Source organism: Camelina sativa, chromosome 1, assembly GCF_000633955.1.
Source record: "Camelina sativa cultivar DH55 chromosome 1, Cs, whole genome shotgun sequence".
Lineage (NCBI taxonomy): Eukaryota > Viridiplantae > Streptophyta > Magnoliopsida > Brassicales > Brassicaceae > Camelina > Camelina sativa.
In genome coordinates, this window is record NC_025685.1 from 11,193,088 (window position 1) to 11,219,185 (window position 26,098).

The 26,098-nt window shown below is 37.4% G+C and overlaps 5 protein-coding genes and 1 pseudogene across 5 annotated transcripts in view; 4 read left to right on the forward strand and 2 right to left on the reverse strand.

The window, feature by feature from the left end:
- The window catches only part of LOC104787858 (stem-specific protein TSJT1), a 9,682-nt gene extending 8,372 nt beyond the window's left edge, over positions 1-1,310 (forward strand). Inside the window, exons 2-4 of the mRNA XM_010513519.2 lie at positions 355-595; positions 677-797; positions 900-1,310. Of these exons, the coding sequence (XP_010511821.1) occupies positions 355-595; positions 677-797; positions 900-1,084 (547 nt within the window). The 3' untranslated portion in view covers positions 1,085-1,310. The remainder of the gene's footprint in view (positions 1-354; positions 596-676; positions 798-899) is intronic.
- Positions 1,519-5,242, reverse strand: LOC104706687 (eukaryotic translation initiation factor 3 subunit C-like). Its single transcript, XM_019228029.1, has 3 exons — positions 5,213-5,242; positions 4,568-5,104; positions 1,519-3,666 (listed from the first exon to the last, which is right to left on the reverse strand). The coding sequence occupies exons 1-3, from the start codon at positions 5,240-5,242 to the stop codon at positions 1,687-1,689; spliced, it is 2,547 nt and encodes an 848-aa protein (XP_019083574.1). The 3' UTR covers positions 1,519-1,686.
- On the forward strand, positions 6,592-11,143 carry LOC109125687 (annotated as a pseudogene).
- Positions 11,944-15,139, reverse strand: LOC104787885 (meiotic recombination protein DMC1 homolog). Its single transcript, XM_010513542.2, has 15 exons — positions 14,973-15,139; positions 14,741-14,823; positions 14,195-14,286; positions 14,024-14,095; positions 13,889-13,927; positions 13,679-13,736; positions 13,547-13,592; positions 13,414-13,459; positions 13,184-13,245; positions 13,018-13,084; positions 12,845-12,937; positions 12,679-12,747; positions 12,513-12,591; positions 12,242-12,408; positions 11,944-12,135 (listed from the first exon to the last, which is right to left on the reverse strand). Exons 1-15 carry the CDS (start codon positions 14,987-14,989, stop codon positions 12,091-12,093), a joined length of 1,035 nt encoding a protein of 344 aa, XP_010511844.1. The 5' UTR covers positions 14,990-15,139; the 3' UTR covers positions 11,944-12,090.
- On the forward strand, positions 15,866-18,008 carry LOC104706698. Its single transcript, XM_019228073.1, has 7 exons — positions 15,866-16,045; positions 16,111-16,384; positions 16,474-16,600; positions 17,065-17,182; positions 17,259-17,416; positions 17,500-17,623; positions 17,691-18,008. Exons 1-7 carry the CDS (start codon positions 15,866-15,868, stop codon positions 18,006-18,008), a joined length of 1,299 nt encoding a protein of 432 aa, XP_019083618.1.
- On the forward strand, positions 23,063-25,448 carry LOC104706709 (ATP-dependent DNA helicase pif1-like). The gene is made up of 3 exons (XM_010422921.1): positions 23,063-25,211; positions 25,275-25,327; positions 25,443-25,448. Exons 1-3 carry the CDS (start codon positions 23,063-23,065, stop codon positions 25,446-25,448), a joined length of 2,208 nt encoding a protein of 735 aa, XP_010421223.1.

The following is a 26,098-nucleotide window of genomic DNA, read 5'->3' on the forward strand; positions in this document are numbered from 1 at the left end:
TTTTTTTTTTTTTTTTTTTTTTTTTTTTTTTTTTTTTTTTTTTTTTTTTTTTTTTTTTTTTTTTTTTTTTTGACAAGTCCCAATGAGATGACTAGTGTGGCTTGTTTGGGAACAATCTGATCCTAAATATAAGAGATTTGTTTCATTGCCCTGCAAATATTATTTTAGGACATGTTTAAATTAATTGTTTGATTACCTGAATCTGAGAGATTGAGCCATTTGATATGTTCGTTTATCTGATGACAGTGTCTTAATGGTTTATATGTCTTGTCTTTGTTAAATGTGGAAACTGGAAGGATGTGATTTATAAAGTTTTGAATCTTTTCTATTCAATTTTGTGTGTGTCGGTGATAGATTGTTTGCTGTGGTGGATGATATGTTCTGTATCTTCCAAGGACATATAGAGAACGTTCCATTTCTTAAGCAACAATATGGACTAACCAAAACAGCCACTGAGGTCACCATTGTGATTGAAGCCTACAGAACTCTCAGAGACCGTGGTCCGTATTCAGCCGACCAAGTTGTTAGAGATTTTCATGGGAAATTTGCTTTTATGCTCTTTGACTGCTCCACAAAAAATGTCTTCCTTGCTGGGGTGAGTTTGAAAAATTGCTTCTTTCCCATTTGACACTTTTTTCTGCATATTGTAATGCTGTGGTTATAATGCACGGTGCAGGATGCAGATGGGAGTGTTCCTCTTTTCTGGGGAACTGATGCTGAAGGCCATCTCGTTGTTGCTGATGATGTTGAGACTGTGAAGAAGGGTTGTGGTAAATCCTTTGCGCCATTCCCTAAAGGTATGTGCAGCAAACCATTTGGCTGGTTTTGAAGACATGTCACTCTTCTTTGATCTAGTGATTACATGATTGAGGATTTGATTGTGTGTATGCATAATGCAGGATGTTTCTTTACCTCATCTGGAGGCTTGAGGAGTTATGAGCATCCATTAAATGAGTTAAAGCCGGTACCAAGGGTTGACAGTTCAGGTGAGGTGTGCGGTGTAACTTTTAAAGTGGATTCCGAGGCCAAGAAAGAAGGCGTGCCTAGGGTTGGGAGTGTCCAGAATTGGTCTCAACAAATCTAAGGCTGATATGTTTATTAGCTGCAAGAGGATTGTTTGTTTTTTACTTGTTGGACTCCTGTGGCTCCTCTGTTCCACAGATTTGAGATTTGTTCACTTTACTCTTTTTCATGATATTCTCACTGAGCCATTCTAAGGACTAATGGTGCTCTTATTGCTCCGCATCTGTACTTGGTAATAACAAAGCTAAGAATAAAGCATTTATAAACGTCTGATGATTCCCAGTGCATAGATATGTTATATATACTCTGAAGTCTGAAAACAACATTAAGTTTCCTGCAACAAAGCATAAGTTCCAAGTTCTAAAGGCCTAACCAAATAGACTTCAAACTTATTCAATGGGTTTAGACCAATAACACATTTCAACAAGGGACGAAGAAACTAAGCAAACAAAGAATAGAGAGTATAAGACCTCACAAAAACTAGACCTGCAAGCACATGAGAAACCAATGTGATGAAACAAACCAAATCTTTCTTCTATTCAATAGGAGTGACGCAAAAATTAAACTAGTTAAACTTTCCAAGAAAGCAAAATTCCTAAAAAGTTAAAGGTCTTAGTAGAGCCTAAGGTCAAAACTGCCTGCAGATCTCTCTCCTCATCGTCTTTACGCAAGAAGACCTTGGTTAAGACTCACCATACGGCTTGAGCCATCCATTTGCATACCTATGTTTTCTGATTTTGCTGCTGCATAGTCCTGAATCTTGTCCCTTTTCCTTGAGCTCATATCACCACTAGTTCTAGACGCTAATTCACTTTCGTTGCTTTCTGCTAGAATCAAGACTTTATCGGTTAACTGAAAAGCCAAGGACTGTAATCTGTTGTGTTGCACTCCATTGAAGACGATGCATTGAGTTGGCTGGTCCCATCTTGCATGAAGCTCCTCGTGGATCATCATCTTGTTCACAATCTTATGGACCTGTGACTCAGAGATGTCAAATATTTCGGCCAGCTCATCAAGACTTAAAGACTTGTAGGAGGAGCTCGAGTATGTGAACAGGTAACTCCTTAGAGCCACTTCAATGATCCTAGCTTTCACCATATCGAGGATGCTGTCACGGTTCTTGAACACTCTCCAGACATCAAGAGAGTTCAAAACTTCAAACGCCTCTTGGAATCCCCCTTTGGTCAGGGCTCTTGTGGCTGCAATGACATGGTCACGTATAGTTACAGGCGGTGGAGTGAACGCTTGCTTCTCACTTTTCTTAAGCAGGAAATGAATGTTCTTGCTAAACAATCTGTGGTTAGCATCATGCGTGTTTTCTGCCATGTTTGGGACTTCAATTAGCATGGCGCAGGTGAGATGAACAGCCTCCAATAGCTCGAGGTTTATGTGCATGTGGTACGGCATTTGTCTTCTCCTCTCTATAAGCACCTGCTCTGGTGTCTTGTTTTGTTCTCGACTTTGTGAGACACCTTGGCCAAGAAACTCCCTCACTCTATGACCAGAGTAAAGCTCAGAGAGACAGCTATGTGACTCAGTTATCATTCCAACACGGAAGGCGCAAAGACCAAGTTGTGCCATTGTCCTGTTAAAGAGAATCTGTGTTGAGATGTCCATGTAATGAATGTTGTCTTGGAGATGACTCATCAGCAACAAGTCTCTAGCAGTCACAAAATTGTCATTCAAAGCATGTTGATAGATATCACATAGCATTGCCCTGGCTTTGGTCCTTTCTTCTCCATTACTGTAGATAAAGGACACAAGAGTATCCATCATTGCTCTGCTGCTCTCTGAAAAGGTAGGCTTACGGGGAACAATCTCAGGAACAATAATGTATGGAGGATGAGTTGCACTTTCCTCTTCGGCTTCGTCAATTTCTTCATCAGCCAATTCCCTCATAGCGTCAAAGACTTCTTGCGACTTGTAGTATACTGACTCAACTAGTCTTAAGGCTACCTTTGAAGCAGCTTTGTAATCACCTATTCGGTCCAAGTAGTCTTGGATGTTCTGAGCAAGGACCAAGAACATAGGCTCATCCTTCAGTCTCTCAACATACTCGTTAGTGTGAGGATCAATGCACTGAAAACTCTTGAAAAACTCGGTCTCAATCCTCTCTAAGAATGCAACCAAATTTGCCCTGACTCGAATAGTTCCACCATAGTCTACTGGCTTTGAAGTTTCATTCTCATTAGGTTCAACCGTGTCATCCACAACAATGTTATTGTACTTGACAAGAATGTCAAGTATGGCAAACATGTTAACCACACATTCCTTCCAGACATTGATAGGCATGTATCCGTTGAGACCACCTGGACTCACATCAAACGCTGCTGACATAACGCTAAACAAGATTTCAAGTTTCTGCGCAGGAGTCTTGGCGATCTTTGTCAAGTACACAAGCCTCTGTGTATGGGTCTTACCAGTTTTGAGTTCAAGTCTAGCTCTTCTTCTTTTGCTCCAACGAGCCGCCACAGTTTCTTTGAACTTCTTGTTGACCATGTTCCAAGTTATCGCCTCATGTTCTAAACCAAACAACGTCTCCCAAGAAACATTATCATCACGTTGTTCCTCCACCTCATCTTCATACTCATAACCGTCTTCCGTTTCTTGAAACATCCTAAACCTTCTGATATCTTCTTGGTACTGCACATTGTTCTTCTTCAACTTATGTCTCATTGAGTTCAAAGCCTTGGAGTTACTAACACTCATCTTCTTCTTTGTATTCTTGTAATCATCCTCCTCAAGTCCTTGTTTATTAAAGAAATCTTCCATCATCACAAGGGCTTTGATATACAATCTCGGAGCCTTCACAGCGTTCGTAACCTTCATGACCTTCTCAACCTGTTTGTTGAGTCTCTCAAACGTTTCTGGCACGCAAACCCAATGATTGATGTTCATATAATGCTCCATCATCCCTACGGTGTTGGTCATCTCCTCAAAACGTTTATCTTCTGTTGGCTTTATCACACGTTTAGTATCCGTGTCATAAAACTCAGAGTCATCACAGTCTGCAAGGTAACGAAGGTTGTTACCGGCCTGAACCTCTTGTTCAAAATCACCCTCATCTTCATCACTTTCACCTCCACCCTGTAAAAGTGTAAACGAATTGTAAAGCAAGAAAATTTATTTAGAAACTGAATCAAAGCAGAGGAGAGTTATAAAGAAAGATTTTGATAAGAAAAGAAAGGTTCATACCTTAACGAAAAAACGAGAAGTCGTCGCCATCTTCCTTAGAAACAAGAACCTGTTACATGGGAGGAAAAAAAAAAAAAACTTCAGATCGATACGATGGAGATATATTAGTGTAGAGGTAACGTCAACGATGAAGAAGAACAGACGATGAAGAATCTAATAGGAAAGATGAAGACGAATGATATTAGTATATTACCTTGATTGAGAGGGTTTGAGACGATGCTTGACGAGAATTAACGAATCGTTAAAAACAGAGAGGAGAATTAGGGTTAGCAACTTATTTATAGTAATTATTTTATTTTTAACAAAAAAGNGCCTCATGTTCTAAACCAAACAACGTCTCCCAAGAAACATTATCATCACGTTGTTCCTCCACCTCATCTTCATACTCATAACCGTCTTCCGTTTCTTGAAACATCCTAAACCTTCTGATATCTTCTTGGTACTGCACATTGTTCTTCTTCAACTTATGTCTCATTGCGTTCAAAGCCTTGGAGTTACTAACACTCATCTTCTTCTTTGTATTCTTGTAATCATCCTCCTCAAGTCCTTGTTTATTAAAGAAATCTTCCATCATCACAAGGGCTTTGATATACAATCTCGGAGCCTTCACAGCGTTCGTAACCTTCATGACCTTCTCAACCTGTTTGTTGAGTCTCTCAAACGTTTCTGGCACGCAAACCCAATGATTGATGTTCATATAATGCTCCATCATCCCTACGGTGTTGGTCATCTCCTCAAAACGTTTATCGTCTGTTGGCTTTATCACACGTTTAGTATCCGTGTCATAAAACTCAGAGTCATCACAGTCTGCAAGGTAACGAAGGTTGTTACCGGCCTGAACCTCTTGTTCAAAATCACCCTCATCTTCATCACTTTCACCTCCACCCTGTAAAAGTGTAAACGAATTGTAAAGCAAGAAAATTTATTTAGAAACTGAATCAAAGCAGAGGAGAGTTATAAAGAAAGATTTTGATAAGAAAAGAAAGGTTCATACCTTAACGAAAAAACGAGAAGTCGTCGCCATCTTCCTTAGAAACAAGAACCTGTTACATGGGAGGAAAAAAAAAAAAAACTTCAGATCGATACGATGGAGATATATTAGTGTAGAGGTAACGTCAACGATGAAGAAGAACAGACGATGAAGAATCTAATAGGAAAGATGAAGACGAATGATATTAGTATATTACCTTGATTGAGAGGGTTTGAGACGATGCTTGACGAGAATTAACGAATCGTTAAAAACAGAGAGGAGAATTAGGGTTAGCAACTTATTTATAGTAATTATTTTATTTTTAACAAAAAAGTAAAAGCAAAATTATTTCACAAATAGAAGAAAATGGCAAAAGTTAAATTAAAATAAAGAAATAAGGGCGGTGAATGAAAGCACCTCACATTAGTAATTTAATATTAATATATTTAGTGTAATTTTAATAAATAATCTCATTACTAATAAATATCATCTGCAATGGTAAAAATACCTATTATTGGGTATCCCATCAATGCAATGTTAATATATTTATTAATTATTATTATTTTATAAATTATATTAATTTTTCATTAATTTTTTTAAAACATATCAAACTAATAAAATTAAATTTATTTATAAGAAATGTTATGAATGAAAATAATGAAGATATGAAATCATAATAGTATAAAATATAAATAAAGTAAGTAATGTAATTAGATATAATTTTTACTAATTATTAAAAAATTAATGGTAATTTTATCATACATTTAAAAGAATAAATAAAAGCTAATCAAGAAACAATGAGTTTTGTTTTAGTGTTCATTTTCCTCTTAACATGGATCAAAGTAAATCACGATTCTATTTTCATTAAATTAATCAACAAAATAATAATTAGATATGATTTTTACTAATTATTTAAAAAATCAGTGGTCATTTTATCATAGTTTTAAGATAATCAAGAACCAATAAGTTTTAGTGGCCATTTTCTTCTTAACATGTATCAAAGTAAACTTAATGAAGATAGGAATCCTGAATGATCTCACCTGACACCTTGTGAAAAATATAAAGCTAAATTTATAAATTGGTGATGAGTTTTGTGGTGGAAAAAAAAGAAAAAAGAAAGGTAAAAGTGATTCCATTGTTAGAAACCCTTTAAGTGAAAAGCCAAGCTTCAAACTATATTTCCTTGGTCAAGAAGTCAGCTCCAACGGTTTGCCCTGGACTGACTTGCTCAACTGTTTAATTAACATTTAACATACTGATTCATCATAGAAATATTTCCATTTTTTTTAAACTAAAACAAAACGTAAAAACCTACTTCTTTTTCTAATTAATTTAGGGTATTTTTATTTCCAGAGCCGCGACCGTGAGAGAGATTAGAGAGGGAGAGAAAAGGGTTTGAAACAATGACGAAGTTGACGATCTCCCATCTTCCAAAAGATCTGTTAGAGAGGAAAATTTTCTCAAAAATTCCATCGAAATATATGGGAGCAGTGCGATCAACCTGTAAAGAGTGGCAAACTTTAATCAAAAGTATGAGCTTCAAGATCCGTAACGAAGCTAGGGAAGAAGGGGAGTCAGAGATGATCGTGCTGAAAGACAACAATATTTTTTTAATCAGCTTTTTCTTGAATGGAGGAGATCCACATATAGAGTTTAAAGGCAAACGTATTTGCCTAGACAAGGATTCAGAAAATTCAGAACAATTCATGATATCTCAAGTGTTTCATTGCGAGGGTTTATTGTTATGCATCTTGAAATACGATGCTACTAAGATTATGGTTTGGAATCCGTATTGTGGGCAAACAAGGTGTATCCAACCTAGGTTTTCTTACCGCGCACAAGGACAGGACAGGTTCAGTTATGCTCTCGGATACTACGAGAATAATAGGAATAAATCTTTTAAATTCTTGAGGTTTATAGATTATGTTTACGATTAGTTTTTTTGGTATGAAATCTACGATTTTGACTCTGGTTTAGGGACAACTCTTGAGGTCACCCCACACTGGGAGATAAATTTTGATGACCTTGGTGTTTCTCTCAAAGGAAACACTTACTGGCTTGCTACAGAAAGGAACTCATTCCACCTTTTCGTTATTCACATCATTTGTTTTGATTTTACAACTGAGAAATTTGGTCCACTTTTGCTTCTATCCTTTCATGATAGGTATCAATTGTAAATGCGGATGAGGCAATAATAAAGTGCAGAAAGTAAAGAACACAAGAACTTTGTTAACGAGGTTCGGTTTTTCCTACTCCCTGGGACCACGTCCAGATTTCGATTCCACTAGAACAAGAAAGCAAATACAACCTATTCGCAAACGCGTAAATCAAGCACAACCCTCTTGATTCACCGCTCCGTTCTATAACATGAAATCTTAAGGATAAATCTCTACCCTTAACTAAACTCACACCGAGCCTAGATTCAAACCAAGATAACCTAACCTTGGGCTAAACTCCCCCTGAGCCTAGACTTCAATCTTCAACTCTCTTGAGCAACACACATGTCACACCGACAAACAAAGAAGCTTGAACAACACAAGCACCAAACCGTGAAACTAAGCCGCACACCAACAGAAAGCTCTCTAGGGTTCTAACCTTTATGCCTCAGCTCTCTTACCTCTCTGGGACGTGCCCAACACCTCCTTATATACCCATCAAAGACTTCCTAATCACCATAGGAGAAGATTTCCAAATTCCATAAGAAATTTTTGTTTTCCTTTTTGCTATTTTCCTTTTTCTTGTAAAACTCCAATTTAATCAACCCAATAAATAGTAGTTTTCCTCTTCAATTCATCCTCAAACCGTCCTTCAATATTGCCTTCTTAGACCTTCTAGAAACTTCTCACGCACATAAAACAACAACAATCCTGTATCACGTCTTGAATCACACAGATACTACTTCAGCCATCCAATACATCTTCATTCTCCCCCTTTTTGACTATGTTTGTGAACTCATCAGTTCAAACACTTAAACAACATCACCAGCCACATCTTCATTCTCCCCCTGAATGAGTCACAACATGGTCAAAACTAACTGGAAAATTCTCCCCGCTTTGCAATACGCGGTTGATAGCCTAGTACACCACCTCCATAGAACTCATCTTTTCTAACACAAATCTTGTTACGCCTTAGACCTCCATGATTGACTCCTTGAATGAATCTGAAACGATTCCTCTTAATATGTCCTTGAACTCCACAATGATAACATGTAGGACCTTGAAACCTTACATCATAAGCATTCTCCATTCAGCTCCTCTCTCTCAACAATCTAAAACATCTTGGCCTAATATGCCCAACAACACCACAATGATGGCAAACAGGTTGACATACTTGTCTAGGTGCACTCTGCAATTCGGAGATTTTTGTACCACATCCTTTCACAAATACAGTCTCTGAAGCAGTCTTTGAAGTATGCTTTGAAGCAGACGTGATCTTTTCACTTGAAACAAACATCGGATCCGATTTTGAAACTTTTCCTTCATATCCAAGGCCACACTTATCTGTCTTGCCAATATTCAGAATATGATCCAACTTATCTGTACCATTATTAAGCATCCTCAAATTCTTTTGAGTTTCTTCAAGTCGCACTTTAGCTTGTAATGCTTCTTCCTCTTTTTCTGTTGCATGTTTCTCTGCTTCAACGACTTTAGCCTCTAACTCGAGCTTCTCCTTAACCAAAACTGAATTATCATCAACTACCTTAAGCCAATGTGCATACAACTTCTTATAACTCTTTCCAAGTTCCTCATAACTCATATCCTCTGCACCACTATCACTATCAGATTCATCTTCAGATGCAGTTGCAGGTTTTGCTGCAGATTCAGAAGTAGTTGCAGACACTGATGCAGACATTGATTCAGAACTATCTTCAAAAGTTGTAAACGCCACAAAATTCTTCAATTCTTCTTCTTCATCTGATTCAATTTCAGAATCACTAGTAACAACCTTCATAGCCTTCTTCTTATGCTTTTGTAGATTGGCACAATCAGACCGTACATGACCATATCCTTTGCATTCAAAACATTGAACATTCTTTGATGAAGTCTTCATCTCTTCACCCATTCTACTTTTCTTCTCTTCGCCCTTACGCTTCAGAAATTTAGCAAATTGTCTTGATAACATAGCCATTGAATCTTCACAAGATGATACCTTAAGAGCTACTCCAATGTCAACTTCCTTCTTTATTGCTTCCTTAACTTGATCATCTTTCTTCTTTACTCCTTCAGCTTCATATGCTTTGCTTAATTCAAAAGCCTTTAGAATCCCAACAAACTCATCAAAAGCCATCTCATCTAAATTATGAGCTTCTTCAACTGCAGAAATTTTTGACTCAAATTTTGCAGGCAACGATCGCTTCAGCTTCTTCACAAGCTTTTTGTCTTTGTACTGCTTTCCAAGAGCAAAAGCCTCATTAGATATATCACATAACTTAGCACTGAACTCAGCCACAGTTTCTTTTTCTTCCATCCTTAGATTCTCAAATTGTGAAGCCAACATATCCAACTTAGTTCTCTTGACACTTGAAGTACCCTCAAACATATTCTCCAATGACTTCCACGCTTTCTGAGCTGATACACATTGAGAGATTAACTTGAAGTGGCTTGAATCAATAGCATTGTAAATCGCTGTCTTGGCTGTCGAATTGCAACTTGATAGCTTTTTCTCTGCAGCAGTCCACTTATCTCTTGGCTTAAGACACTCAACTCCTTTATCATCCACGAATTTAGGGGGCTCCCAACCAAGCTCAATCGAATTCCAACAATCCTCATCAAGGTTACTAATAAACGCTTGCATACGAACCTTCCAATATCCGTAATTCGTTGAATCAAGCAACGGTGGTCTTGACATAGACGTGCCTTCTCTGTATGAATTCATCACAACTGATTCAAAGCTCTGCCTTACATCCTGGACTACCCTCACCCTTGATCTACCCGAAACTAGACTGAATCTCTATCGAGAACCCGCTCTGATACCACTTGTAAATGCGGATGAGGCAATAATAAAGTGCAAAAAGTAAAGAACACAAGAACTTTGTTAACGAGGTTCGGTTTTTCCTACTCCCCGGGACCACGTCCAGATTTCGATTCCACTAGAACAAGAAAGCAAATACAATCTATTCGCAAACGCGGAAATCAAGCACAACCCTCTTGATTCACCGCTCCGTTCTATAACATGAAATCTTAAGGATAAATCTCTACCCTTAACTAAACTCACACCGAGCCTAGATTCAAACCAAGATAACCTAACCTTGGGCTAAACTCCCCCTGAGCCTAGACTTCAATCTTTAACTCTCTTGAGCAACCTTCACACACATGTCACACCAACGAACAAAGAAGCTTGAACAACACAAGCACCAAACCGCGAAACTAAGCCGCACACCAACATAAAGCTCTCTAGGGTTCTAACCTTTATGCCTCAGCTCTCTTACCTCTCTGGGACGTGCCCAACACCTCCTTATATACCCATCAAAGACTTCTTAATCACCATAGGAGAAGATTTCCAAAATTCCATAAGAAAAAGACTTTTTCCTTTTTGCTATTTTCTTTTTCCTTGTAAAACTCCAATTTAATTAACCCAATAAATAGTAGTTTTTCTCTTCAATTCATCCTCAAACCCTCCTTCAATATTGTCTTCTCAGACCTTCTAGAAACTTCTCACGCACATAAAACAACAACAATCATGTATCACGTCTTGAATCACACATACACTACTTCAGCCATCCAATACATCTTCATCAATTACCCCCAGCTAGGAATTTTATGACGGCACTATCTTGTGTTAGAGAAGAGAAGCTTGCTGCTTTACTATATCAGAATGGTCTTGTTGAGGTATGGATTACGGATTACGACTAAGATTGAGGCCGAAGAGGTGTCGTGGAGCAACTTCTTGGCTTTGGATGTGGAAACTGCCGCCATATTGGTATTTGTAAAGGGAGTTTCTTCATTGACGAGGTGAACAAAGTCGCCATGATTTTTGATAACGCGTGGAAGCCCGACACGTTTTTCGTCATTGGAGAGGCTGGACACATTGCATACGTTGATCTCGGAAGAGTAACTTGCTACCAAAGATGTATGCCATTCGTGTGTCCTAATTATGTTCCAAGTTTAGTGGAAATCAAGCAACCTCCACGATTCAAAAGGAAAAGACAAAGCAGTTTAGAAAACTGTCAATATAATCGAAACATGCTAGAACTTATCTCTCTTGAAAAGCTTATGAAAAAAAAAGGAGATAAATCAAAAAGGAGATAACGAGGTTATCAAAAAGGAGATAACGAAGTTATCAAGTCTCGGTTTACAGAGCTGAGCTTAATTTATTTTTATGTATACTCTTCTTGATTTTAATGTTTATTTGTTTAGTATTATTTATATCAATATATAATCTGGTTTCTTTTTCTTTTTTTTTATCTGTATTGGACTCTTTTGTCTGTGTTCCACATATTTGAGATTTAATCACTCTTAACTCTTTTCATGATATTGCTCACTGGAGCCACTCTTTAAGGACTAATGGTACTCTTATTGTTCTGCAGCAGTTTTAAATTTTGTTAGTAATTATTGATAAAATAATTAAAGCAAACTCCTAAAACAACTTTGATGATTACAAACAAACCATAGTTGTTTTGTTTGCAGCTTTTATCAGATACACAGATTGATTTTGTACTACGCTATAATAATCGTCTTATTTGGTAACAAGAAGAAGCTAAGAATAAAAATAACTCTATTAATATTCTGATTCGATGCATATATCTATCAGTCACGAGTAAAATAAATTCCCTTTGTATAAATCGTTTGGGGCTTAATAACGCATAATAGAAACAAGCAGCAAAGTTAAATATCAGTCATGATTTGGTAATTATGGCATGAAAGAGCTCGCTGGTAATTAAGGCATGAAAGATCTCGCTCGCTCTAATCCTTCGCATCTGCAATGCCTCCCGAAGTAATCTGGAAAATGTGATTTCTTCTGTTAAGGAAAACAAATATAAGTCATTTCATTATGGATGAGTAATCAAAATCAAAACAAGTGTGTCTGTGTGTGGATTTGGTAAAAAAAGGATATGGCTTCAGCTTCAGGGAGATTAGGAGCATCGAAGACTTTGCAGACACGTTGCTCTCCTTTGCCTTTCCTGAACGAGAGCCTGATTGTGGCTGCGTGAGCTAGAACATGTCCACCTGCTGGCTTCTTTGGATCTGATATGAACATCCCACCGCCTGGGTCGGCTATGACTGCAACCACCAAATTAAACAGTGATCCTTGTCAAGTTAGTGCAACCAAGATACCAAAAGAATCAATGCTATATGACATTATATCACACTAGTGTAAAGTAAACCTTGGTTGGTCATGTAGATAGCAACGTTGAATTCCTCTGCGATTTTGATTAGCCTGGAAAGCATCTGAGCTAGTTTTTGCTGCAACATAGATAAATTACTTATTGAGCAAAGCCAGATTGTGTCAATGCTTTTAAGCTGTAGTAATGTGTGGGAGGCAAAGTTAACCTGGCGGTCTGCGAGTTCTCCTCTTCCAGTGAAATCGACTCGGAATAAAGCAATGACTGAGTCAACAATCTGGAAAACATGGTAAACTCAGCTAAATTAGTTCATATTCGTGTTGATTTTTGACGGATGGATAACTAAACTAAGATAATCAGATGTGTTTGCTTACCAGAATCCTAAATGGTTCCTCAGACATTTTTGCAGCAAGGCCAAGAAGCAAGTTGTACTGATGCTCATAGGTATAAGCACGAGCATAGATGATCTGTTACATCAAGATTTTGAATTTCAGTTGCAGTTCCTGAGGCTGAGAGTAAGTAAAGATGTGAGCTTAATAATGCTTACATTGTCAAGCACTGCACCTGGATCCATTCCAAATCTTTCAGCAATTGGGACAATCCTATCAGGGCGGCTACAAAATTTAATGGTTAAGGAAAAATCATGGAATAGAAAGCTTGTAATGAAGCTACAAGATCTGGTCAGAAGATTTTCTATAACATGTTAAGGATACAAGGTTCCCTCAGTATCAATGTAAGCCACTTTTCCATTTCCTCCTTTCATGTTCGTAGGTAGCTGCATAACATAGATACAAAAATGAATATATCAATGGCAGAGAGAGAGATAGAACCTCAGTGGCTTGATGCTGAAAGAAAGTAAAATCTCATCGCATGCATTTGACGGGTGAACAAGACACCATAAAAGTTAATTCATATTGAGACACTAGGAAAGAAACAAACAAACCTGCGTAGTGACACAAAGGGTATGTGCTAACTGAGTTTTCCCAGACCTGAAATAAAGTTAAAACTATATTAGAATACCAACTAATTGACAGGAAAATTGTAGAGCTGGGATCAATTAGTTTCAATATCTAGACCTGAATTCCCCAAAAGCCTCTGTGATGGCTGAGGTTTCAATTCCACCTACCAAAGCATTGTGAAACAATTAAACCAGAACTCTTAAGCAGTGTGCTCAAGATGGCAACCAGTTAAAGCAAAACTTAGTATACCTCCTAAGAGATCATCGAGAGCTTGGCACCCTGTAGTGATTTTCACAACTGATTTTCTCTATAAACAAAAACCAACTTGAAGGTTTCAATAGCTAATATACGAAATGTTGAATAAGCCATCAAAATTTCATGGTTCTGTTAGTGGGATCAAGCAACAAGACTTAGATGCAAGACAGACTTCTAGACCTTAGTAAAATCAACAAGTCTAACCTTTAGAAGAGCATCACTTCCAGTCATATATCCAAAGTTCTGAATGAGAAACGTTTTGACAATTAAAATGAAGCAATTGCAGGAAGTTACATTACATAGATATAGAAACAACAGTTGGGAAACGTTTAAACTAACCACAACTTTCTCAGCAGCTTCACAGATTTTTTCAACTTTGGCCTCTGATAAACCTTTGATTCCAGTGAGGTTCTGCGTCAATCAAAAGGTTCAAACAATAAAATCATGCAACCAACAATTTACACAGTCTATATATCCAACGAGTGATGCTTAACAAGCTGGTTTATATACCTTCTTGGTATGCATCATGAGACCATTGCAGGTATGGATCCCAGCATCCTGTAGTTTCTTCACATCTCCAGCGTTGATACCTTGAGCGATCACTGTGCACAAGCAAAAATAGAAGGTACGATATCAAAAATCAGCTACAGATTTGAGCCAGATACAGAAATCGAACTACAAAATTCATTGGAATACACTCGAATTTCACAAACAGTAGACGAAATAGGTGTAGATTTAACACTTCATCATAACCTAATCGCTATCAAGGAGAATCCATGCACAGAAATCATTATGTATCCTAGATTCATATTTAAATTCGAAATCTAACAGAGGTGTATAGATGAACGATTCGAGATCCGCTTTCATAAGACCCAGCGATTTCACCAGCAGCGGAGGTTTTAGATAAACAAATTGCGCAAAATTAGAAGAGATAAAACACAGAGAGACGATTCCCAAAACAGATGATGAAGATTCGAAACGAAATTTGAAGAAATTAGCTAGAAACCAAGCAGAAACCGAAGATCCGAAAATCGTAAAACGAGTTTAGAATCTTACATTTGTCAATCGCTTCAAACAGATCTTCGTCTTCATCGATTTCCTCACGCTCAACGAGTTGCATCTGGCTCGCTTCTTCAGCTCTATGAATCATCATCGGAAAAAATAAAACAACACGAGAAGAATAGAATCAGATACACGATGAACGAAGAACCAAAACGATGAACGGAGAAGAAGAAGAAGAAGAATCGTAGTAGAGAAAGAGAGGGAGAGAAGAAGAGAGATCACTTACTTAAGAGCAGCCAACATTTTCTCGCTCTAGGATTCTCTAAGCTTGAAACGAGAGAGATAGAGAGTGAGTAAGAGAGAGGTTTTGAAATTCGAAATTTGAAAAATATTCGCTGGAAATTGCTTCTGAGGGTTCGTTCAAGGTCTCTTTTAATGGCGGGTTTCGGAATTGAAAAGCGTTCTTCAAATTTCGTTTAATTGAACATTTGGGTTCCGCAACTGAATTTGTTTTACACTGTGCACTGCGTGATAAAATCAAACAGCTGTGATTTCGCCACGTCGTAGTGATAATCATTCTTATCGACGGTCAGATAAGGAAGCTGCGTGAAAAAAATCAACCACTTGCATTGCCACACAACAGCGCACATTACTTACTAATAAAAAGGAGTCATTGAGGCTCCTCAGGCTATCCATCTCAGCAATTTCTAAAACACTTTAGGAGATGCCACATCATCCTTTTATATCTCTGCTTTTCCCTTCCTTTTTTCCTAATAAACACACACACATAGTAATGTTTTATTTTCGATGGAACCCAATTAAGTGGGCCATCGCAATATATTTGAAGCCCATTGTCTTAACTTAGATTTTACGAGCCCACAAAGCTTAAATATTGTTTGAAAGAAACCTCCTTGATCGAGATCTCTTCCTCCGCCGTTTACCACTTCAACGACTTATATTGCAGAAACCTGAAATTCTTCTTCTCAATCGATTCAACTTTCCCATAACTTTTAAAGAAAACAACAGTTATCAAACCTCAGAGTTTCCCCACTCCTTCTTCATCAAAGTCCAATTAAATGGCCTTAATCTCCAAAGTTATCAACAATTTCAGTAATCAACTCTATAAATTCCACTTCTCTCGCCGATTATACAACCAACCCAAAAAATCACAATCTAAAGATGTCAAAATTGAAACTACATGCCCCTCCCGAGCCATTCACCTTTCAGATTTTTGATACCATCGATGGAGACTTTTGTAAAGAAGACGTTTTAGTCCGTCTCATCCATTTTTGGGAAGCCCGAAATTTCAAGAAAGGAAACATGCTTATGGGCGTAGAACTGCTTCTCATAGATTCCATGGTATGTTTACAATATATTTGCAATAAACATTCATCAAAAACAAAACCTAACTTTTAAAATTACAGTCTAATGCAGTCCAAGGCTACATACCAGCAAACCGTCTATTTCGGTACCAAAGTCATCTGAAATCCAACTCTGTTTACACCCTCAACAATTTCATGATCATTCCCAGCAAAAAGGTGTACAAAGTCTCAGACCACAAATACGGCATCGTCTTTACTGAGAAGACATCAATGGTATTGGAGCCTATTGTAGACCATCAGATCACGGAACAAAAGTTTCGGTTCCGTAACTATGAAGATTTTGCTTCTATTGTAGACACAAATGCAGATTTATTTGGTAAGTTTATCAAAACTGTTCTTTATTGATGATTTATACTATAAACTCTAAGCCATTTTGATAGTTTCTTATTCCCTTCTACATCGTAGATGTCATTGGCCAGCTACGCCTAATTGTTGGCGACAATATCCACTCCCCTTCAACAATGGAAACAGCTCCTCAAGTAGAAGGCAGCCGATCAAGTGATAGGGTGTTTTTACATCTCCAACTTAAAGAGTAATGCATTCGACCATTATATGCTTTAGCCAACCCATTACCATCCAGTTTCTAACAAAAAAAATAACATCATTCTCATGTAGTGGCCAGACTATTCGTATATATCTCTGGGGAACCATTGCTGCGCTATTTAGAGAAAGATGGAACCGAAGCGAAGTCAAACCAGCTGTGCTCCTCATCACTACTGTCAATCCAAAAACAGTAGGACGTAAGTAATCTCTCCTGATAGTCGAGATAATCTTGCTGAATAAAACGTTGAAATAAAATATATAAGAATAAAACTTTTCACCTTATATGCAGCTGCTATGGCACTCAGCTCAACATCTTCCACACGCATATTCTTTGACACGGACGTCACTGAAACCAAACAATACCTTACATGGAATACATTGCATTACTTACAAATAAACGCTTCGCCATTTCCTTTTGAAATCAAATCTAACTTGCTTAATTTTTGTTAACAGGTTAGGTGATAATGGTCACAACACTCCAAAAATTGCAAGCTCCTCCTCTGCAATTACTAAGCTAGAGACAGTTACAATCCAAGAAATACTCCAGTTTCTACAAAATGAGAATCCCCAGGTGATGCAATACTCCTTCATTAAACTTAGAACAATTCTTTAAACATTTGAAACAACTTGCGTTTACAACAAAACAGGAAGCTAGCTTTTACTGTTTTGGTACAATTCTTGATATACAACCACAGTACGGATGGTACTACATCTCATGTAGCAAATGCAACAACAAACTTGAGAAGGCTGATTCATCAATGTATTGCAATAATTGCCAGGAATCCAACAACATCGGCATCATCAGGTTTCCTAAATTCTAACTCACACATCTACTGTAGTAAATGTTCCCTTTTCAAACATATTTTAACGATATCCATGACTTTACAGGTATCGTTTTGAGATAACAGTGTCTGACAAAAACAAAGATGTAGCAACTTTTGTTGTTCTCGATAGTGAGGCTACTAAAATTGCTGGTCGTAGAGCTGCTGATGTTTTAAAGGAAGAAATGAAGGTATTGTAAATCTATTCGACTTTTTTTTTGTAAAATTACGTATCTAACTTTCTACACTCATTTACAGGCTTCTACCCAAGCTTCCTATACAGATATCAATTTGCAGACCCCAGAATGCCTTAAACATATTGTTGGTAATACTTGCAAGTTTCAAATCAAGCTCTCAGAATACAACTTCAAAACTTCTCGCCAAACTATCTCAATCTCCCGCATTTTGGAAACCACTACACACCTGTCAATCCAACCATTAGAAGGTAGTTCTGAGAAGTCGATTTCTGAAACTCAGAGTACGACCACAACAACCAAATCTCGAGAAAAGTCACATGTTAATGATTCTACCGAGAAGAATGGATCAGCTGCCGAGAAACGTCCCCGCCTAGAATAGAACTTTGTTTTTAAGAGTTCCATTTATGTGTCAGCACTTATGTTTTTGCACTATCTTTATATGAACTTTATGTGGTCACTGAAGGTCACCTTGCCAAACATTCAAAGGCACCCATTTAATAAACAATGTTGCTTTCCAATTTTTGTAGAAGTTATGGTCCGTTTGTTGTTTCTCAACGAAAATGCAATTAATTTTACTTTGTACATAATTGAAAGTCTAATCTCAAGCGTTTATCTATTTAAATGTCCAAACAAAAGTCGGACGACCAAAAGTTTTTACATCCTCTTGAAAATTATTTTAGCAAAGTCACAATAATGCAGTTTAATTGAACACAAAGATGTTACAAAAATAACAGACAGTTCATAAATACATGATGTATGAATCCAACTGTGTCATCGTAATAAAGAAGTTCCATCCACTATTTCTCAATGCTAAGCTGTAAAAACACCACCATCAACATATCAGTCTGAAAAGAAAAGCCTCATATTAACAGGACATAGATCATGCCTCTTTTTAAACTCAGATAACAAAACCCAATAATAGCCACAACATTAAGGCAACAGTTGTGTTTTATATGAAAAAACAAGGATCAAATTCCCTTATTCTGTCGTCTCCATTTTAGTTATTGTTTAAATAGGGCAGGAAATACACTAACTACATGTTGTGTTTCCACAGATTGACCTGAGCCTCCTCATCTGCACCGTACTTTCTCTACTCTCATATGGAAGTTCAATACTGCCCCACCAATCTCATCTCCTATATCAAATTGGTCATCAACCAACGCAAGTAAATAACATAAGGTGTGAAAAAACATCACAAGATGCATCCAAAAAGCAGCATATCCGAGGGGGAAACAACAATGTACTTATGAAAGTTACATATACCGTGTTTAGGCAACTGGATTCTAATGTAGCTTTAGCGAACATGATACATCACTTCTCTAAATTAGCACAGATAAAATCTTTGTGTTTTGGGTCTATTTTATCTTTGAAGCAGTAGTGATCTGCCCCTGGAACCCACTTCGTTGGAGAATGGATGTTATTGTTAAGTCTGCATCAAGTTATCAAGTACATCACGTTAATCTTATGCCTACATCACATATAAAGTACCAAAAACAGAGAACAATAACACAGTAGAAAATCAAACTTTTTGATATATAAAATACACGAATCATAGATAAACGCAAAAAAACATTTTAAAAAGGCTACATTTTAATTAAAACAGTCTAACATGAAAATATGTATCGACACTTCATAATCCAATTAAGCATCCACTCTTTAACCTTGCCACTAAAGTAAACATATAACTCCACACGTTCTTACAAACAGTTACACAAGCCCCTTAATCTTCCCCGAGTTCTTAAAAAAATTAAAAAAAAAACCTTTCACGCCTACACTCAATCTCAAACTACCTTCAAAGCTTTCTCATCAGCATAGCTTTCATATACTCCACACTTCGCAAACTTCAAATACCTAAGGACACCTACTTACTGAAACTTCTTTTACATGTTAGAAGTTGGATAAACGATGGTAAATAAAAAACAAAAGCAAAAAGCACCGTCGCAGGATACAGACAACCAAAGAAAAAGGAAAAGAACTTTCCACCAAGGTACAGCTCACTAATATTACATCTCAGCTTCGATCTATAAAGTAGTTCATATCTAAGTAATCTTATTTCTATTACCCTCCCTTACATCAACCAACTAACCATTAGAACGTACAGGTCAAACAAGCGGAGAGCAACAAATTCCTATTATCAACTATTACAATTGTAAGTTTCTTCAATTCCCGCAAAAAAAAAAAAAAAATCAGAAATCGTCGCTCTAAGAAACTGGCAACTAACATCAATTTTGCTATTATCTAAATAGGTGGCTGTCAAAAATGCAACATACATGGTCCATCCCTCCATCATGAAATAAGTACTTATCTTTTGTCTCACCTTTACCAAATGTACTAATTACAATATTGGCTTCTCAACACAGTTCATCAAAAGAAAGCTCGATCAATGCGAAAAGCAATCATACTCTCAAAAAAATGGCTACGACACAGCAAAGGTTCCATCTCTACTAAAGAATGCCATACTAAGCGGCAAAAAATTAGCCAAAGCACAAGTCAACATGAAGCATCTACTTCCACAAATAAAAAAGGTATATCTTTTTCAATAGAAACATTCAAGCTCATATACGAAAACTTATATCAATCTTTAATACAGTCCAGGGACGTTACATCAAGAAAACAACAAAGCAACCCATCATCAGATACCATGATTGTAAGTTTCTTCTGATAGGAATACACAATCAATTATAGACACATGCTATAGTTTAGTATCTAATAACGAATGCATTTGCTAAATGCAGGTGGATGCGACCAGTGTTCTGAATACGGTAAGATCAACATCAATAAGATTATTCAACACATATGTTAGTTACTAAAACTTATCCAACAATCACTAACACACAGTACATAATACACTTAAAAAACAGTGAGGAGGAAAAATACAAGAACAATGAGACGTGCCCTTATAATATCCAAAAGACTACACCACCAAGAACAAGGTCAGTTGCTGAGCATAGAAAAATAAAAATCTCATTGCATATCATCTACAAAATAACATCTAATATATTTGTCATTCCTAATCCTTACCACAATCATTGAACAGGTGAATCATCTAAAACGTCAGAAAGATTGTCCAGGCAAGCCAGAAAAGAACTTAGAGGTTAATCTCCATCCTATAGCATGATTTTTCTCCGTAATCATCCTTCTTAAACCCAAGGGAAATTAAATTGTCTAAACTTTCACTAATCATGAAACAGCATCTATGGCAAAAGACAATCCAATATTACAATGCAGCCATTGTAATGCATTAGTATGGTATTCAGAAAAAACGGGTGATGATATCATAACTGGAGAACCAGTTTTCACAATATGTTGCGGACAAGGACGAGTCAAACTACCACCAATCAGGAAAACTCCTGCTTATCTCGAGCACCTCCTAGAACATAGCTACTCATTTCGTATGAGCATACGAATCTACAATTCTATCCTAGCATTCACATCAATGGGGGCCAAAATAGATCATTCTATCACATCAGCGAAAGGCCCACCATGTTTCAGGATACATGGCCAAAATTACCATCGCATTGGTTCTTTAATTCCATTGCCAGGAGAGTCACCAAAGTTTCTGCAAATGTATATTTTTGATACTGAAAACGAGGTCTCCAATCGATTGAATACAATGTCAAAAAGAAACACAGTAAACGAACTTCAAGAGGAAATAGTTATTGGGTTGCTTAAGATGTTAGATGAACACAACTGTTTGTGTATGTTCTTCAGGAAAGCAAGAGATCGATACAAAGCTAATGAAGTCAAAGACTTGAGAATGCGATTGGTAGGTCAAAGAAGTAAGGGTAAGCAATATGATTTACCTCAAGTGAAGGAAGTTGCTGGTTTAATAGTGGGAGATATCACAGCGACTACCGGTTATAGAGATGTAATCCTGGAATTGCAGTCGGGCCACTTGCAAGAAATAAGAGACGACCATCCATTGTTCATGAGCTTGCAATATCCATTGTTGTTCCCTTTTGGTGAATATGGTTTTCACACGGAAATCCCCCATGCAGTCACACAAACTACCGAAAGAAGAAGGACTTACATAAGTATACGAGAATTCTATGCTTACCAAATCCAAACTAGATTGGCTGAAGGAATGACAATCATAAAGGCAGGACGCTTATTTCATCAGTATGTTGTTGATGTATACACAGTCATCGAACAAGAAAGACTTCGCTGGGCAAAAGACAATCAAGAACAGTTAAGAGCTGACCTATACAACAACGTATTTGATGCAGTAAGTAAAGGTGACACCGAAGCCATTAAAGTAGGGAAAAGAATCATCTTGTCCTCCAGTTTTACAGGGGGACCTCGATATATGATTGAGAAATATCATGACGCTATGGCAATATGTCGAGACAATTCTTGAAGGAGGTTTTCAACTTCAGGGGTTCTGTCGGTGCTTGAAACAATTTTGTCTTCTCCATATTACTAGGTAATCCTACTTTATTCATCACAATGACCGCAAACCCAAACTGGCAAGAAATAAAGGATCATTTGGCTACTTATGGAGGAACATCAGCAAACGACAGACCTGATATTGAATGTCGTGTCTTCAAAATGAAACTCGATGAACTCCTTAAAGACCTTGAGCAAGGCACATTCTTCAGTCCATCTATTGCTGGTACGTCCTACATGTTATTTTATAGATAACCCCATTTTAAATTAAATGACTTACATGCTTTACACTTGTCATTTAGTGCTTCACACAATTGAGTTCCAGAAACGCGGCCTTCCACATGCTCATATACTCTATGGTTGGATAAGGCACCGAAACACCCAAGCCCTGGCCAAATAAATGAAATCATCTCAGCAGAACTACCCAACAAAAGTGAAGACCCACTTGGGTTTGAGCTGGTGGAAAAACACATGATGCATGGACCTTGTGGAATAGATAGGCCATCGTCTCCTTGCATGGCAAATCAAGTCTGCACAAAAAAGTACCCGCGACCTTACAATGAATACACCTCGATTGATCAATCCGGGTATATTATATATCGTCGACGACCAAACGAAAGAAAACTGTGTCATCAAAGGAGGAACAAGGTTGGATAATCGCTTTGTCATACCACACAATCTACCAATTTTGAAAAAATAGATTAATGTGGAATGGTGCAACACTACAAATGCTGTGAAGTACCTTTTCAAATATGTAACAAAAGGAGTAGATAAAGCGACTATTTTGATCGAGAAAGGTACTACGAACACAAGCGACAGTCAAGATACAACAAGGGTTGTCAAGGAAAGGAATGAAATTCAAGAGTACCTAGATTGTCGATATCTCTCTGCTTGTGAAGCTATGTGGCGTATTTTTGCATTCACATACACCAAAGGAAGCCTTCGGTACAGAAATTGATTATCCATCTTGAAGGTCGACAGTCAGTTGCTTACAAACAGACTGCAAATTTGCGATATGTATTATCAAGAGCTAATATCGAAAGGACAATGTTCACAGCATGGATGGAAATGTGTGACCAGTGTGAAGAAGCAAGGCAGTATACTTACGTGGAATTTCCAATTCACTTCGTCTGGGACAATGATCATAAACTCTGGCATAAGAGACAACGGGGTTACTCAATAGGCAGAATTGTCAATATCCACCCAACTTCTGGTGAGTTATACTACCTTAGGATATTGCTGAACGTCGTTAGAGGGCCAAAAAACTTCGACGAGATCAAAACAGTAGGTGGGGTAATTCTACAAGATTATAAGGCAGCATGTGATGCTAGAGGTTTGCTAGACAACGATAAAGAGTGGCATCATGCTATGAATGAAGCAAATCAATGGGCATCACCTTTTCAATTACGCCAACTGTTTGTTCTACTGCTTATATATTGTGAAGTAGCAAACACTTTACGATTGTGGGAACACACATGGAGATCAATGTCAGAAGACATACCTAACAAGCAACGGCGAGCTTTTGGATTTCCCAGTATGAATTTCAAAGAGGATGAGCTGCAACATTATACTTTGATCGAGATAGAACAGATCCTCCACCAACATGAACGCTCACTCATGGACTTCAATGATATGCCTAAACCTGATTTGAAAGTTCTAAAAGAATTAGGAAACAGCTTATGGCAACAAGAACAGCAGTACAATGTAAAAGAAGAGGAAGCAGAACATCATCGTCTGTTCAACCAACTAAATAAAGAACAAGAAAAAGTATACAAGGCTGTTTTGGAATCCATCTACAACAATATGGGAAAACTATTCTTCCTCTATGGCCCTGGAGGAACTGGGAAGACATTTGTCTACAAGACAATCATCTCCAAATTAAGATCCGAAAAACGGATAGTCCTACCTGTTGCTTCATCTGGCATAGCAGCATTGCTTCTCCCTGGGGGAAGGACAGCCCATTCAAGGTTCAAGATACCTCTTATAGTTACTGAAGATTCCATCTGCGATATAAAGAAAGGTACAATGCTTGCAGAGCTATTAATCAAAACTGACTTGATCATATGGGACGAAGCACCAATGTCTCATCGCCACACATTCGAGGCTCTGGACAGAACATTGAGAGACTTGCTCTCCACAGAAGACTGTTTAGCGTGCGAAAAACCTTTTGGAGGAAAAACAGTGCTACTCGGCGGAGATTTTAGGCAGATTCTCCCGGTGATACGACATGGAACAAGAGCAGATACGGTACTTGCATCTATAAGCCACTCATATGTATGGAATTCCTGTAAAGTATTTATGCTCGAAACAAACATGAGACTACACCATTCAGAAACAAGGTTCGATGCTTGGCTTCTAACTATTGGAAATGGAACCGCACCAACATTTGAAACAGATGATGGCATTGATGAAGATGATGGTGAAGTCGTACAAGTTCATCATTCGTTTTTTCTGAAACCAAAAGGACATGAACTCCAACAAATCATTGAAGCAGCATATCCGCAACAACAAAGCTCCCACACCACCTTGCAATATTTGACAGAAAGAGCAATCCTAACTCCAAGGAATGAGTATGTCGATGAGATAAATGCCTACATGTTAGCTCAAGTGTCGGGGGAAGTGAAAGAATATTTAAGCTCAGATAGCATAGGTAAAGCGGATACAGTCGGAGAAGATTATGAAGCTCAATACCCTGTAGAGTATTTAAACTCTTTAGAGTTTCCTGGATTGCCCAAGCACAAGATAAACCTCAAAAAAAGAGTCCCTATAATGCTTCTACGGAATATAAATCAAAAGGAAGGAATGTGCAACGGTACAAGAATGATAGTCACTAATTTAGGAGAAAGAGTTCTAGAAGCTGAAATAGTTACAGGGACTCATGTTGGCAAGAAGGTATTAATACCAAGAATTATCTTATCACCCCCGGAATCAGAGCATCCCTTCACTCTACGAAGACGACAATTTCCAGTTAGAGTTTGCTATGCCATGACAATTAATAAAAGTCAAGGACAAAGCTTGAAGAATGTTGTCCTCTATCTGCCAACTCCAGTTTTTAGTCATGGGCAACTCTACATAGCTCTTTCAAGAGTTACATCACCTAATGGCCTCACTATTCTACAAGGAGAACACTTAAAAAAGGATGGCGTAACAAATATTGTCTACAAGGAAATCTACAATGACTTACCTAAAGAAAATGGTAAACCACTACACTTAGTACCTAACAAATGTAATATACTAACAATGTCTTCTTATGTTGCAGGATCTAATGCCATTGAACTCCAGACAGTAGACCCACCTTCTAAACCCCCAATTGTAAGAATTGTTCTAGCTTTTAAATCCAATAATCCAAACCAATATTCATATATGTCAATTGAAAAAAAAAAAAAAAACCCTATGAATCTCAATCTACAATATTATACATACTCAGGTTTAGTCAAAACGAAGAATGCACAGTCGGAGAAAGAGGATGGATAAAAAAGACACTCAAGCATAGATTCACTACGAGAAGGAGAGAAACATATCTTACATCAGAAGAATCTTATGTAAACGTCCAGTAGGCCAGTTCCTGTTAACCAACCATAAGAGCTTCTTCTTAAATCTCGAATTTGTGTATCCTGCAGTTATATTTACAAAAAACATAATTTCAGATTCCAAATATAAGAACATATAGACATTTTGGACTCCCACAACTCCAGTTGCAACATGCACAAAATAGTCTACCAAAGGGAAAGGAAAATGAAACACATAAACAACTAAACAAACATTTTCTGATAACTAAATCAAAAAAAAAATAATAGGAACGAAAGCTACCTTCGATTTACACAACCGACAGACATAGAATTGTTCAAAACACTAACAATAATAGAAACCAGATAGAAGAAAACAAAACTTAAAAACTCATTAAAACATAAAACAAACTTACAAATAAAATAAAAAACTTCATTAAAAAACAACCCCAGTTCTATCTCCATGCAATTGTCTTTAACCAAAATATAAATCTCATAGAAAACTTATCCAACACAAGGTTTTTAAAATACATACATTAACAAAAGTATAAATTAACAGCTCAACTGAAGTCTGGTC